Source organism: Pleurodeles waltl, chromosome 7 (assembly GCF_031143425.1).
Source record: "Pleurodeles waltl isolate 20211129_DDA chromosome 7, aPleWal1.hap1.20221129, whole genome shotgun sequence".
In the NCBI taxonomy this organism is placed as follows: domain Eukaryota; kingdom Metazoa; phylum Chordata; class Amphibia; order Caudata; family Salamandridae; genus Pleurodeles; species Pleurodeles waltl.
The window spans coordinates 126,845,572-126,862,346 of NC_090446.1; the positions used below are offsets into that span (position 1 = coordinate 126,845,572).

General features: G+C 43.0%; 1 protein-coding gene across 6 annotated transcripts in view; it reads left to right on the forward strand.

Moving 5' to 3' along the window:
• Window positions 1–491: 491 nt before the first annotated feature.
• The window catches only part of HELZ2 (helicase with zinc finger 2), a 93,268-nt gene continuing 76,984 nt past the window's right edge, over window positions 492–16,775 (forward strand). The window contains exons 1-5 of one of the 6 annotated variants that reach the window (XM_069243289.1): window positions 492–725; window positions 6,441–6,585; window positions 10,344–11,555; window positions 14,452–14,635; window positions 16,177–16,284. In XM_069243289.1, coding sequence (XP_069099390.1) covers window positions 10,558–11,555; window positions 14,452–14,635; window positions 16,177–16,284 — 1,290 coding nt within the window. In that variant the 5' untranslated portion in view covers window positions 492–725; window positions 6,441–6,585; window positions 10,344–10,557. The other 5 variants (XM_069243288.1, XM_069243287.1, XM_069243286.1 and 2 more) reach the window with 5 other exon arrangements.

The following is a 16,775-nucleotide window of genomic DNA, read 5'->3' on the forward strand; positions in this document are numbered from 1 at the left end:
CCTTTAACAGGGAAAAGCGTTTCTCCCACTGGTATCAAAAATACTGGACGTGTGGGTAAAATACCGGTGGAACCCGCCCTAAAGCAGTGCGAGAATTCTGAAAAATCTGCCGGTTCCAGTTTTACAGAAATAGCTGCTTCCTCCATTCCAGCGCTTAAAATGGAAATTCGAACTCTTTACCTGCGAGGACAGGTTGGGTACTGGGGCGTGCCAGTGCTCGCCCATTCAAGGTACGGAGAAGTGCGGATACTGTGCCTTTCAAATAAAAAATATAAGTAGTCGGTACTCGTGGGTACCTGAAAGCACTATTGTTTTTTTTTGTTTTATTTTTTTATTGACAGTATTGGCAAGTAAGGGGTGCAGGGAGTGACTGTGCCTCAGTTTGGACCGCGTGTGCTCGGGTAGCCCGGAGCAATTTTCCGCCGGGGAGCCGCGTATATTAGTTTGGGAGAAAGGCTGCCGGGGAGCGGCAGCGGTGATGGGTCCTTTGAGGCGGAGCCGGGCTAGGTTTGTCTCGGCCTCTGAGAGCTGCGGCCGGGCTGTGGGTGGGTCGGAGGCAGAGTTTCGGCCGCGCTGGGGGTGGGTCGGAGGCCGGGCTTCGGCTCTGGGGGCGAGTCTGGCTCTGCCCCGCTCTCCCTCTGATGTAACTTCCTGGAGCTGTCTGGGAACTTTCGAAAGCGGCAAGAAACGAAACTGCTCCAGGGATGAGGTGTTGTGAGCCGCAGGTATAAATGAAGAGTGCGGGGTCCCTGGGCACAGTGGCGGCGAGAGACTGGAGGGCAGAGGTAGCGGTGAACCGGGGAGGAGCGGGAGGACCTGAGCCCGGGAGAGAGGAGCAGGGACAGCCCTCACACGCGGGAGCGGAGGTACAGAGAGCGCGGGTGAGAGACCTGGTACATAGAAAGCCGTGCGGAGGAAGAGACCCATCCTCCGGCGCAGCGCCTTCCTACTGAAAAAAAAGTCCCACCTTTCATTCTTCGCACATGGCGCTGAAGTTGGGATTTTTAACCGGCCACTGGCTCGCATGTTCCCCTCCACCCTTCCTAGAGCAGCCCCTACCTTTTCCTCCTCCTGATCATACACCCTCATTACCCCAGCGACCCCTTTGCCCATCTCACACTCCTAATAATAATTGAAGATTTATTATTTAAGTGATAGAGACCCTCCTCTTGATGGCCACCTTTATCACCAACCCTGCTGCCACACTCTTCTAATAATAACCATTGCTACTCAAGCTTTATTTTAGTGTTATTTTGGCCCTCATAGGGAGCCTCTATTGTTTATTTCAGTTTATCTCCTCACTCTCCGCTATGACTAAGCATCATTGATAAAACTCGTCACCATATATGCCAATAGACCCGATAGAGGCGGGACCCTCCTGATATTTGGAGCCCAAAATGCCTTTATTTTGCCAGTGTTCTGCCTGAACTTTTCTCTGCTACAATAGAGGTTGATGGGGAAAATACTTTCCCCTATTAATTTTCCAAAATCTCCCTCTTAACTGTTCTAAAATGTTGGCACGTATGTGTTACCCACGTTTGTGATGCCATAAAGGCCTTTTGCGCCAGACCAGCATGCCCCCCTAAAACCATGTCCTATATATTTTGATATTGAAGCCAGGAGGAGAGGTCATCTTATGCATGGCTCTCCCGTGCCACTGCATGACAGTTGAAAGCTAGGATAGATGATTTGGGGGCCAAATGTAAAATACAAGTAAGTGATTAAAACTGATTTAATGGGATATTTTTCACCAAGGGGTTGTGAGTGATATGAAATAGACGAGAGCAAAGCTGTTACCTATTGATAATTCTCTGTTATGTATGCCTCCCATAGAGAGCCTCTATCATTTATTTCAGTTTGGCCTCGTTCCTCTATATTATTATAGAACCCTTATAAAACTTGAAATATCCTTATAATGTATAGAGGGGGTTCTTTAATCCTGCTATTATACAGCACCTACATTTTATTGATACCTTACATGTATAGAAATCATTAAAGGTTTATCACTAACCGCGCTGCCACCTCCATATAATATTAATGAAAGCATTATTCTTACACTAGATGCCACTCTCATTGCTGCTGCCACATGCTTTTAATAATAATGCTTTATTAACATTGCTTCCTGAAAATTCTGGTAATCATTCAGGCTTAGTTACTCTGGATCAGTGTTTCCCAAATTGGTTGGTCACAAGCTGATTTTTGGTGTGTCGTGTCACAAGCGGATTTTTGGTGAATCGTGAAAGTCAAAGCAATAAATAAAGATGCATCTAAATTCTGTGTTTAACTTGTCACATTTGCCGGTGAGTCAGAGACAGAGGTAAAATGTCAGGCTGCTTTATTCATTTAAAATGAGGATTGGTGTTTGCAGTTCTTTTCTGACAGTAAAGTGAGACGAGTTTTTAAAGTGAGTTATGTTACAATGTAGGATTTTGTTTCTGCATTACATAACCAAATGTAAATACCTGTAAATGAACGGTATGCATTCAACAGTTAGGGAAGAAAAAATAAACCACTTTGTAGTAATTCAAAGTGTGCTGGAAACAGATTTTAATAGGATCAAAGCAAATTAAGACACTTATTTTGTGATGCACGAATGATGATAAATATTCACAGAAACCTATTATCTACACATTTTCACTTGTATGTATATATAGTTTTATCAGTATAACTGTATGTCTGTGCAAATTTAGTGACCATTTCAATGGAAAACGCTCTGCCTGCAAATGACAATACACTACAACACAATGGTGTTAGTTACATTCAAAAATCTCCTTCCTCATGTCCATTAAAGGTAGGTGGGTTGCAAAAGTTGTTCTAAAAAGTGAGTCGTGGTTCCATAACGTTTGGGAGCCACTGCTCTAGATGGTTATCTGTTTGCCCCTGTGACACACTTCTAAAGATGATGGTAATGAAAGTTACTTATTGACTACACTGCCGCACTCATCTGATGATTCAGGCATTATTATTAAGAACTCCCACTTTCCCAATGCCACACAGTCCTATCTTTGGCTCATTGCCTGTTCACACTCACACCTTTAGCTGACTGCTTTCCTGTTTGATTTTGTTGTGGTGTCACTCTTGGGGTTTTAAGGTTCTCCACAGGCCTCTGTCTAGTTCTCCAGTGTTTTTTTTGTTTTTTTTATATATATAAAATATAACATTGTCTGCCCTGTTCCCTGTATTATTATATTAAAGGGATGGGCCCTACAAATTGTAAGGGATTACTTGTTTGTTTGTAGTAAGCTTTCCATTTTATCCGCTTTCTAAACCACAGAACTCTCCCAAATGTTTCTCTGCGCTGCTGTGAATGTCACTACATCCCTAAGGCACAGGGAAGTCAAGACCCATGTGTGGGCATAAATTTCCTTTTAGAGTAACTCATTTAGCGCTACACGTGACAGGCAGTTAGTACTGCACCTAGCAAAAGGCTCCAACCATATGGATGTGTGATTGTGACGAGTGCATTGCATGTCTTTAAATTGTTTTCCCACAGGGCAAGAAAGTCTGACTTCTTGCCCCTGGAAAAAGAAGCTTGCATTCATCTTAACACTTTTTGTCCACTATGCCACACCAGATGTAAACCCACCATCCGTAAATCAAGCTTGGTTCTGCTCCAATAGGAACAGTCAAGCCTGAACTGGCGTTAAGGTCCCCTTTAGACAGCAACACAAACAACCCTGAAATAATTTCAGCTTATTTAGGTGTCATCGGGTAGGACTAGCATGAGTTCTGGGACAGTTCAGAATGTGAGGAGCAGGGTCACTACCTTTTTGCATAAGGCAGGCCTCTGTCTACTGTGGCATGGTGGTTAGAAAAACGAAGGACTGAAATGCGGCCAAAGCAATCGCCAGTGGCTGAGATGCATTCAAGCTTTTAATCCGTTGTCTTGTTTGTTGCACTCGTGGTCAGCAGGCACCACCCTTCCTCACACTAACTTGTAAACCGTTTTTGGACAGTAAATAGTTTTGTATGGCTACTCTCTGTTAAAACCAAAAACTGACTCATCCTTGCAGATATGACGCATGGTGACCTTTACCACACGCATGCAACTCACCTCTGATTACCCCATAGTCGGCTTTTATCATCTGTTCACCTGTGCTTTGTACATGACACAAACGCCACACCTTTGTGCCAATGCAATCTGCAAGTGGTCATTGTGGGAACTGGTTTGTGGGCTATCCGCCCCACAGATGTTACTGGCCTCCAACTGTCATTTACAACCCAAGAACCACTGGTGGCCTGAGGCTATCCCTACTAACAGACCGAAAACTGGAATGAAATGAACTGACAACTGAGCACCAGGTAAACCCCGAAGGTGCTTGATTCTGAGGTAGTGAAGCAGAAGGATGCAAGGCTAACTCGGGGAGGTGGAGTAGGGTTAGGGACCGAGAACTCATTAGAGCATACAATAACAAATGTCAGGGTCCCAATGGTGTGTTGTACTAAGATAAGAAAAGCGCTTTATTCTTGTACACACTACTGCACACTTAATAACTCAGATAATGGTGTCCAACGTTTAAGTGGGGTAACTAGAAGAAGTCTGTGGTTATTAGTGGACTATTCAGGGTCTTCTACCACGGCCTCTTCCTGGTTGATATCTTGAGCTACCCTGAAGCATCCTGGCTGTCACGGTGTAAATGTTCTCTCATTGTGGGAGGCCTGTTCACACTCCTAACCTTTTATAGTTTTCACCTGCACAGCGCTTGCACTGTGCTTGCGAAGTCTTATGTTACAAAAAAAAAAAAATTCTATTCAGGGACTTAGAACCCACCTCTACTAAGCCCCTTACTTACCTGAACTTCCCATTTGTTCATTCAAACGTTGCTCTAGCGACGCTTGAATTAGCTTGCTTTTTATTGGCTTGCAGGTCACTTCCTGCTCTTCTGCTTTCTATTCTGCTTTTGCCCTCGCATGGAGCGTGGCCGAAGTACACCTTCCGGTTTTTGGTGATTGCTTTCTCGTTAGTGTTTGTACGTGAAAAGATGAACTGAACGCAAGTCAGTTCATGATGAAATGTGTGTAAACCTGTCGGACATCTTACAATGGAGTATCGAGTGCAGCTGTAAAGCAAGAGGCGAGTGGGGTCATTATGTTGTGTTTTTCATTATTTAATAATTACATTTCTGATGAATAACAGTTGTACATATTACATTTATTTGTGTTTTTTTCTTAAATTCCCACTCGCTCATTTTTAAAGAAAAGTCACTTGTATAATTGGGTGATGTTTTATTTAGAATTGTTATTCTCTCAGTGACTTAACAGGCTGTCACAAGTGCAGTTATCTTGCAGGCACTAGGGTCATGATTTGAATGGTGCACCGGTACCAGGGCCAAAAGTTGTCAGAACTTCTCTAAACACTAGAAATTGCTATATTTTACAACTAAACAGGCAGTCACAAGTGGTTACTTTACAGGATTAGGGTCATGATTTGAATGGTGCAGTGGTAGGGTGTCAGAACCCCTCTAAACGGAGATTATCTTGCTATATTTTACAACTAAACCGGCAGTCACAAGTGCAGTTATCTTGCAGGCAGTAGGGTCATGATTTACATAGTGCAGCAGGTTCAGTGGCACCAGGCACAAAAGTTTTTAGAATGCCTCTATACACCAAATATTGCTATATTTTACTACTAAACGTGCTCACTAGTGCAGTTACCTTGCAGAGACTAGGGTCATGATTTTAGTGGTGCAGTGTCACTGGGATCAAAAGCTCTAAGAACCTCTGTAAATACCAAATATTGATATATTTTACTACCAAACTGGCAGTCATGCGTGCAGTTACCTTGCAGGCATTAGGGACATGATTAGAATGGTGCAGCAGGTGCAGTGGCACAGTGCCCAAAAGCTCCAGGAACCCCACTAAACACAAATTACAAAATTGGACCTATAAGCAGGCAGTCACAAGTGCAGATATCTTGCAGACACTAGGGTCATGGTTTTAATAGTGCAGCAGGTGCAGTGGCACCAGGGCCAAAAGTTGCCCTAGCTCCTCTAAACCGCAAATATTGCTAGATTTTACTACTAAACCGGCAGTCACAATTGTGGTTACCTTGCAATTAAAAGGAGCATGATTTGAATGGTGGAACAGGTGCGGAAGCACTTTACTAACTACACATCACTATAATATAATGCCATATTAAATAAGGTACACATTACGAGTTTGTAACTCGGGGATATTAATTCAATACATCACAACATAAACAACTATTAACAGTTTATGAAATTTAAAACAAACATTATTTTATCCTTTTTTTCCCAATATTTAGAATCCAGTTAGCAAGATTGAATGCAAATGAAAAGTTAAGGTGAAACCTATTGGCTTTGCCAATGCTTGTTTATATTTGTTACTTCTCCCTTCTGGGTAGTGTACATCGAACCGACCCTGTGCCTCAGTTATAAATGGTCTCAATAATTAACTGTATTTGATTTCTGACACTTCAGGATGCATTTGGAGTTTTGCTGTGCTCTTGACACAAGCATGCTGGCCGTCCCGCTCGTGAGCTTATGTGAACACACTACATGAACATGGATGAACCAAGGAAATGGCCCTCAGGCCTGCTCTTCGTTTGCTTCATTTCAATTTTAGGTATTTTTATTTACTTAAGGGTCTGAAAGTTTCAGCACTGTTTATATTTTACAAACTCCAACTCCATTCTCAACTACAACAAGAGCTCAGTTTAACAAAATAGTGAACACGTGAGCTCGAAGGGTATATCTGATTCACACACAAATCCATTTAATGTCGGTCCTGGCAATGTTTGCTGCGTCACTCGCAGCCGGAATACATCTTTTTTGGTCCCTGGTACGCTTGTGCATTCTAACTCCTTCTTACTTGACCTTAATGTGCGTTTTTAAGTAGTCGTAATGAAAATGAAAAGGAGTTTTAAAGAGAAAAGTAGTCTCCCTCAGAATGGAATGGCTCGTATGGTGATGTTCTCTTACAAACTGGAGCAGCACACGTGATTCTCTTGTACACAGAAGTACAAAACAAGACTCACAGAAACTTGTTACATTTGTTTCATTGAAACATGCAGGGCTGGATGCTTCATTGAAACATTCAGGAGTCCAAAAGTTCATATCACAAGTCGTCCTGAACAAACTTCTGTCATGTGACTGCAAGGCACCAAAGCCTTATACTTCTAACAACCTACGAGTGCACTCTTGAAACGCTGTTGTAAAATGTGCAATCAAGATGGTAAAATGATTTTTGACATAACTTCTAATTAGGTCTTTAAAACAATCCTTTAGTAGAAAGTGGAATTACTTTGCCGTATTGAATTCGGGCAAACGCAGGGAGGTCTCAATTTTTGGAGCGGTTACTCCCTTGATTGCAACCACGAGCCAGGGCAGTAAAGACATCCCGCACAAGCGTTGACGCCTTAGCCAAGGTTCATGTTATTGATGGGACAACCCGCACAAGCGTTGACATCTTAGCCAAGGTTCATGTTGTTGATGGGACATCCCGCACAAGCGTTGACGCCTTAGCCAACGTTCATGTTATTGATGGGACATCCCGCACAAGCGTTGACGCCTTAGCCAACGTTCATGTTATTGATGGGACATCCCGCATAAGCGTGGACGCCTTAGCCAAGGTTCATGTTATTGATGGGACATCCCGCACAAGTGTTGACGCCATAGCCAAGGTTCATGTTGCTGATGGGTAAGAAGGGAAGAACAGGCGTCCCCACCCACTAGGGCTGACTGACCCAATGAGTAAGGGGTGACTTGAGTTGTGGGAGGTGGCATAGGAGGGATTTGAGAAGTTTCTTGTTTTTTTTGGGGGGAGAGTCCAAGTGCTGATGTCCTCGCATAGATTATCAGTGAGTGAGATGAGCGTGCCTCATTTGGGTGGTTCTGCCTGTCTGTGGGACAAGAGTGTGGTGTGGTTGGGGTGGGGCACTAGCAATGGGATGGGTGGAGCGAATCTTGGACGCAATGCCATATGCTGCTGCCTTATGGCAAGTAAATGGGGGTGAGCACGAAATAAAACAAAAATACTCGTCTATTTATTAACCTAAGCTGCAAAGCAGTGGTTAGCACAAATAACAGCTATATGTGCTCACTGCACTCTTTCCCATCCCACGGAGCACCCCCAAACCAACAATATATTTATATACAGGTAGGCTTTTTTAGGTGAAAACCAGCTAAAAACGTGTCATTCAGACTCCCTTACAAAGATGGAAAAAGACAATTCTGGGATGATAAACGGTAGCATTTGGAGTAGAAAACCTCAGTAGCCGCAGGATATATTTTCTATTTAAAAACTGAAGTATGTGAGCATCGTAGGTAAAATTAAGAAGTCCGGTTTGACGGAAGCAAAAAAATGAATGACAAACGGCAGATGGCATCAGCATCCATTATGCCACAAGACGTGCATGCACCAGCAGAACAGTTTTTTTAGGCACGGCCAAAGTGGACCCTGGCTCAGGGCCCCAACCTTTCAGGGGGGGCCCTGGTAGAGCCAGCTCTGTGTCTGTTCTGCAGAGAGCCTTGCCCTGATAACCTTCAATAATTCTTAAATAGATTGTTCTAAATACCATTTTCCTTTAACTTATTGTTAATGTGGGTGATGTGTGAGAGTCTATTACAGACATTTTGTAGAGAAGAGTTGTTTGTTTCATGCACCTTCCATTACAACGTTTTAATAGATCAAACCAGGACCTCGGGTATGAGAAATGGGAGGGTGTCTCAGAAATTCGCAGTAATGTTAGTGTGCGGCTCCTGTGTTACAGTATTGAAAGCACACATCACTAGCCCTAAATGTTAGCTGTAAACACACTTAGATTTTGGGCCAGTCTGACTGTTCATTGCCAGTGACCTGGCCGAAGAGGGAATAAAAGATTTGAAATTGGATCACGAATTCAAAGTTGTTCTGAACAGAGACCCCCAAAATAGTTTAGTCCAGGGACCCTAAAATCATTAAGATCTGCCTTTGGGTTGGCGTTCATTTTAGGAAGGGTTTACTTGGAGGAAATAGTATTTCAATATTTGAATAGCGTTTTCCCAAGAAAACGCATTCCAAGAATTCTCTTGGTGTGCCGAAATTCTCAAAGCACTGGTTGCAATTTTGCTATGAATTGTACATTTAATCTGCTATTGTTAGATGGCTGCAAACTTCTCTGTAACTGTATGCAGCTGCTAGGCCTTCAGCAAAAAGGTGTATTTAAAATAAATAATTTTTAAAAAAATGGTCTGTGAGGTGCAATGGCTGGGGAGTAACGAGGAATGCAGAAAGGAAAGACAGACATTTCCCCTAGTCTGCTAAAAGTCAAAAGAGAAACATAGTTCCATATTGTTGCCAGTTGAAGGATACACGCCATTCAGTTCTGAATATTGTAAAGAAAAAATGCTTCAGGGGCTGGAACAAAGAGAAAAGGCCGTCAAAGAAGAAGCAGTGAAATGAGCTAGACAAGAAACGCCCCCAACCAACATCCAGGAGCTTACCAAAGCACACCATACATACAATGCTTAATTTGAGCCGGTGGTTTCCGGTGCTCAGCACTGGCACTTAATCATCAGCACCGGGTCTTAAGACAGCCAGCTTGTCTAATTTTGTAATAAATACAATAACAGTTGTTTAATAATGCCACATACGTTGAAAATGACTAATACTAGCCTCCCAAAACCATAAGAATTGCTTGGTAGGCTGGTATGTCATTTTTAATGTATACAAGTTCTGACTTGTCATCAGTAGCTCTGACCGAGGCAATGGGTGGTGCCAGCTCTCCTGACGAGGGGCCGTTGTTTTTTTTTTTTTGTTACAAATTAAGTACTGCATACTTTTATTTATATTTTCATAAATTGGCGACTAAAGGTCTTTATCAACAGCCTGTCAGAATGTGAGACCAAAAAAATAAGCGTTGGCAGGTTCAAGAAAGGCAAAATTAGCATTCAAACAATGGAGAGGGGGCGGATCGTGAGAAATGAATATGGGTAGTTTAGGAACGAGTAGTTTTACACAAACCCAACACCACTAGTAGGATAAACTGGTTTAAAAACTGAAGAGTGTCAGTCTGGGCACCATATGTAATGCCCATGTTGGGCATGATTTCTGCTATTTTGTCCACAGCATTCAAACATTAATAGCAAACTGGCCTACAGGAAAGTTGTGGAGATTTAACAAATCTGTACCTCTTCGTGTCCAACCTACTGACTCAATTGTAGTCTTGCAAACATTCTGGCGACTTCCATCTGGTGATTCATTGTATATTATTCCTTCAGGGCAGTTCATCAGCCATGCTTTTCTAATCAACCTTTAGCCATGGACCGGATCTTGTCACTGGAGGGCATGTGTAATCTGCAATTTCAGTATATTACGCATAACTATTATTTTTTGTGTTCCAGGTTCCCAGGCTGGATTTTATTCGTCAACTCTGAGACGGCAGATTTCAAACTTGTATGAGTCTTTGCTGATGTGGCTTCTCCGTTTGTTCACTTTCTTCAAGACTAGTCTAAAAGTCTGTGCTACTGGATCAGTCTGACTGTTGTCTTCAGAATTACACTGCTGTAGATTTTTAGCAAGGTTTTTATCAACGCTATATATTTTATTAGGTGTGCCATGGCCCGGAGCAATGGCCTGGGCTCGTTGGAAACACTTCAGAGTCAGCTGGAGCTGCGACTTGCCTGCTCCATGTGCAGTGTGAGACAGGATGAGAGCACCTTTGTCCTGCGGCCCTGGAAACACAACTGCGCTGCTCTGACCCTCCTAGGCCAGAAGAAGGGCTCAAGAACTGCCCAATGGCGGGAGATCCGCCGGAGGCCGGATTACCCCATCCCAGCCAAGTATATAATTTGCTGGTACTACCGGGCTGGATCAGGCTGCAAAAAACACAGAAACAGATGTACATTTGCCTGGAGCCAAGAGGAGGTTTTGGTGTGGACCATCGAGAAAGACCTAAACCTGCGCCGTAACGACCTGCGTTCAAGACTTCTGCAGCCGCAACAAAAGACTGTGCAAGCATCTTTACCCGCAAAGAGTATCCTTACAACCGGTTTGGACATCCTACAGGAGTATGGAGGCCAATTTCAGGAGATTTGTGGAACTTGCTTTAACTGCAAGCCCCCCAAAATCTCTCCCTGGCCACTTGTTTTGCTTTGCCAAAGCCACCCTGTTTCTGAGTGTCTGTTGGTACATGTCCTTACTGAGGAGGGTCGAAAGAAACAATACCGTGAGATTCGCCCCGTGCCTCCCCTACGGCACCTGCAGCCCTGTCAGTTCATCCTGCGTGGACTGCCCTGCAGGCATGGTGGCAAGCGTTGCAACTATGCGCACAGCGAGGTGGAAATGATGGTCTGGGAGGCAGAGCGGCGCGGGCAGCTGGCACGTTCGGACCTGCTGGCGCCTCCTTTGAGAAACCCACTGACTGGTGAGTTGGAAGGACAGGAGGAGTCTGTGTTCTACTGTCGCGTGTGTTTGGTGACTGCTGACTCCCAGGAGAATTTCGAGCGCCACTGTGCATCGCTGGAGCACACACAGATGATGTCCGATGACACACTGACTGTGTGGGAGTACCGCAGTCCCCCATGTGGGAAGATCAGCTTTGCACTCTGTGAAAGGTGAGGGAGTATAGATTAAAACTTCCATACTAATGTATGTTAATAACTTGTAATGGCTAATTGAAATTTTGTTGCACACTAACAGATTTTCCTAGAAGTATACTGAATACTTTGAAAATGGGTTTTCAGATGTTTCTATATTTTACAGAAATGGTGACAACCTAATGGCTCATTCGGCACTTTGTGCATGCCCCCAGAAGTGCATCTAATGTTACCATTGCTTGCTTTATACTGTGTTCTCGTCATTGGTCATGAAGAACTTGGAACTGGAAAAAGTATGATGATTTGGATCTCACTTTTATACACATCTTCCAGACAGGGTTTGTGAATCCACTGTATAAAGTCCCAAAACTAGTTTGGATTGGATCTCTTTCAAAGGCAATTGCAGCCTGCTGTCGACGTGCAGAATTTGTCCTGAGTAAAGTAGGTAGCAATGGAGCTGACTCCAAACAGAGTTGTCCCAAAATGGGAGCAAAATGAAATGTGGTATCTGCTCATGGCTGTTATCAGTCTTCTTGAAGCAGCACTGGGACATGGAAAAAAGGACAGGCCCTGCCTAGAAACGTCCTCACCTTGAGCATCAAACTGCAGTGCCATGCTAGTGCCATGCCTCACCCATACCATCTAACATATGGCAGTGTTCAGAACGAATGAATTGGCAGGAATTCCTAAAGGGAGCCGTGCCTTCATGTTCTTCACTGTTGGATTCTCCACCCCTCAACCACAGCAATGCAGGCAATGCACTTCCACTCCCTGAGGGGAAAATGACCTCATTCTCCACCTTGTGCCATGCTAAAGCAAGGGTATCCAAAATAGATGTCATTGGCCCCAGTATCAAACTCACAGTACAGAGACCTACTGCCAGAAACGTGCTGCACATGCAGTGTGCACACTCATTTGACATGTTTATGGGATGCCAGATTCTCTGTGGAACCTTACATAGATGTGTCTGTAGAGATTGGAGGGGAGTGCTCAATAAAGCCACATGATCTAACATCTGTGATGAGTAAACAGGAACGAGAAAGATGGATAGTCAAGCCATTCTTTATCCTGGGAATGCTTGGGCTTAGAAGTGATAAGAAACAGCTCAGTTTTTACTGCCGCTGAGTTGAAGTTAATGAGTAGTCATCCAGGTTTGAAAGTTGTGTTGATGCGGCAAAGGTGATGTCATCAGGACTCATGACCTTTAAGAAGAGCTGAGGTCACCCATGTATTGATGGTATGAGATTCTATACTGTCTTGAATTCCCCAGGGAGTTCCGCCTAGAGATTCAGGAGTGCGGGATCTAACACAGACTCTTGTGGGACACTTTAGCAACTCTTTCTAGTCCCTTGCCTCTATCAATCTGGTCACTTGGCAGGAATGATTAAATACGACTTAAACCAGTAGAGAATTTTTTTATTAAATACCTTTTTATTTATTCCTTTAGTGAGGCGGTTTTGATTGACTATGTCAGATGCCACAGAGAGGTCCCGTAAGAAGGAGCAGGATTCCCCTTTGTCGTGAATGTGCAGTGCGTCTTTAGTAATTTGGAAGAGGGTTGGTTTAGTACTACATCGAGCCCTCTAACCAGATTGGAAATCCTTGTGGAACTTAGTCTTTTGAATAAGCTGATTAATTTGATTATTCAGGCAACTTTCCAGGATTTCAGCAAAAAATAGTAGGCTGGAAACAGAGTGCAAGGTATAGAGTTCCCCTTCTGCCCCCATCCACCCCTACGTTTAGCTTGTGGAATTGTGTGTGGGTGTTATTTTTATTTTTATTTTTTCCCAGAGGAGTGATTTAGCCCAGCTTTAACCAGTTGAGCAGCAAGCTATAGGACAGATTGATCTGTTTCACTCAGTATGGTTTCAGTCCACAAGGAATGTCCTTAATGAAGTGGGCTGGTATTAAAGCAATCACACAATTAAAGGATTTTGGATACACAAAGATTCATAAGCTGCGTTCAGTGCGTATCTTTAAGTTTAAACTAGTGGTTTAGAGATTCTCTGTAAATTACCTGAATGGTGGATTCAGAGAGATTGGGTGAGAGAGACTTCTAAAGCTTTTAAAATGGTGTGAAATAATTGATTGACTGATATGTTAACACTTTATTTCCGGTTCTAAAATGGCAAGAGGGGCAAAAGATGAATGAATGAACAATCTCTAATATCCTTTTGAGTGTATTTTTAATGTCGTTCTAGCAGCATGTAGGGGTCCCAGGTTAACGTTTGATGGATTATGACGCCAGGATTGTTCAGTTAGAATAGGTTTTTCTCATCATTCATATTGTTGGTGTACCAAGAGGCAGACCTCTTGAATTAGATTTTTTTTTTTTTTTTTCCCTCATCTTTCAAAATCTCGTCGAGAACGACTTTGAAGGTGTGTGGTCTCATCCACATCATACTCCCGCTGTAACAAAGGGAGATACCTAAAAAATGTAGAGGCTAGGTCACGTGACAATGTCTTACATTTCTGAGCAGTTTTCTGGCACTTCGATTGCCCCACAATAGTAGACGTGGAAAAGAGAGATCTTAACCAAGTATAAAAGATTTCTTAAAAGTGTCTTTCGCAACAATTCAGTCCAGGGAGGCACCTTTCCAGAGATGCACTGGTGCAGATCCCAAAGTGCTGAGTAAGAACATTTCTCGAGGAAAAAGATAAAGTAAGCACTGTCATTAGGCCTCGCCCATTGGAGATTGAACTCACCAACGTAAAGTCAATCATTCTTGGAACGCGGGAGCTAGGAGGTCATGTGTTCCAGGAAGTGTTCTATGAATGTGGCAGGTACTATTTTCAGAACCCACAATACAGTCCTCCTAGTATTTAATTTGTAAGGTAAGAAAAACACTTTGATGCTTTGCACTGCAAAGCTGCCCTATTGAAACTTTCCTCCTTGTGTAATCTTGCTTTGCAGCCCTGAGACCTGCGTGTATGGGAAAGCGTGCACCAGTGCCCATTCCCCTGAAGAACTACAGGAGTGGATACAGAGGGCCAAGTTGACCAGAATGAACAAGAGGTTTGCCGAGAAGGATGGGCTTCTCTCATACCCAGATCGATTGATTCAAGAATACCGGGCATGCAGCAATGAGCTCCTTATTGTGAGTTCAATCTCGAGCCTGCAGTTGTAGGAACTGACATGGAGTGTCCTCTGGAGTATTTGAATTAGTTGCATAGGTTGTAAGAAGGTGGCTGTGTGACTTTGTGGTGTGCTTAGCTTAGAGGAGGATTGAGAAAACATGTTTGACTTGTTTAATGTGTGGGATAATTCTACCTAGTTTATCATACTTAAGACCAGAGCTTACAAAATGCTTTCCATTTGATTCAAAACAGAAAGGGCATTGATGTCCCATCACATCACCAGATAGTTTAGCTTGTTTGTTTTGTTGAGCCGGGTGCAATGACAAGACATGGAAACAAGAATTTGTTTTCATTCTACATGGGCTCACAAATGGCTATTTTCCGGTCATAGCCAGTCCACTTCTCTGACATTGAACAGGTTTCATGCCACAACAGCCAAAGATCATTACTCCATCCAACATGAATCTGTCTGTAGTCTTTTCAAACAACACTTCCACGAAAGCTTTAGAAAACCTAGGCCCACAGAATCCCAAGTCCCTAACCAAGCCCTACAGTAAATTGTCACTTGCGTGCCTTCTTTTGAAAGAAAAACAAAATGTCAGTCACCTGCTATAACAAGACGTTAAACTCTCAAAAATGGCTGCTGTACAAACTGAATGAGACTTGTGTACATTAGTGAGGCTACTCCAATGCACACGCACTCATCCCCAAACCACGGATAGTCAGCATCAATGCGGCCTAAAAAAAAAAGTGCCTCAAATTGACCAGAGTAACAAAATTGCAAGGAAATTGTTCAATATCGTCCACCAAACCGACTCTTATTTCATATAAAGTGTGCCTGAAGATTAAGAATTGCACACCCCCCTCAATATCTCTAACTTTGAGACCAGTGTTCCCAGCCCAAACTCTGGTATTTATCGCGTACCTCCTTCTCTCCCCTCTGTTTCCCTAATAATTGTCTACTCCAAAAACCCAAGTATTTTAACAACTTGCTAAGATAGAATCAGTCAAGGACAAGCTCAACACCAGCACCTTCCACGAAGCAAATGCTTTTCAAGTACCTGATAATCCTGTTGTATTTCTCCTGTGTTCTCACTCTTGAGATGCTCCTGTCTACTTGAGTCTTTGGTAGGCAGGATTGTTCATTGAAATAGATCCTCAGGTGCCCTATCGATCTTTTGTATTTCCCCACGATTCAGTTGTTTTAAAGAACTCCTCATCGCTACTTTGAGATAGACTGATAAAATAGGATCAGAATATCTGTACAGTCCTGTTTGTTTGCAAGCTGCCATCTGAATTTCTTAATCAAGTTGAAAGTGGTTTGTTGGTAGTATACAATTTGCCCTTAGCCGCAAGTTTTACATTGGCCTGCTGACATCTGGCTTTGGTATATGTATTTAAGATGTCAAAGTATTATTTAGTAACCGCTGAAAGCCTTTAACTAAGAGATAGGATTGGGGTGCAGCAAAGTGTGATAGGAACCCTTCGATTGGGGCTCAGTTTCAACCTGTCAATAATAATAATTATTATTATTATTAATATTATTATTTTTTATCCTCAGATGATAGAGAAGCTGGATTATGCCAAGGTCACGTGCAACCAACCACTGACCATCACCTCCAGGGAGAAGAAACTGAAGCATAGTTGGACCTTCAAAGTTCGTTCCTCAGTAGGTGCTGATCTACTCCTGTAGGCCTTGCTTTCTTGGGCTCCAAATTCATTATGTAGAAGCAAAGATTCAGTACATATGGCCTTACCTGAAGTCTTGTGCATGTTTCAGATAGATGTGATTGCATTGGTTTGAATTGGTTAGTACAAGCTTCAGTGGATTCAGTGAAGAAGAGGTGCACTTTATGATTAGCTGCTGCTGTGATGAACACAGTTACAATGTGCATTCTGTAGCAAATTCTATGGTAATAATAGTATCATTACAACTTCCTCTTATTTGCTGCTGAGACAGTGTTTTGTCTCATGCAAAAGGGTTGCATGTTGCCTTACTCTACAGTGGCTCAGGCTTGCATGTTCTGATTTTGTTTTTGTTTGCCTTATCAGATCTCATTTCATCAAGCCCGCCTCACCATGTTCTGTTGGTTTTTACTTCTGATTATAGATCAGTCTGGGAGAGTACTATGCTCACCATTGCTACACCCGAGGCTCCAT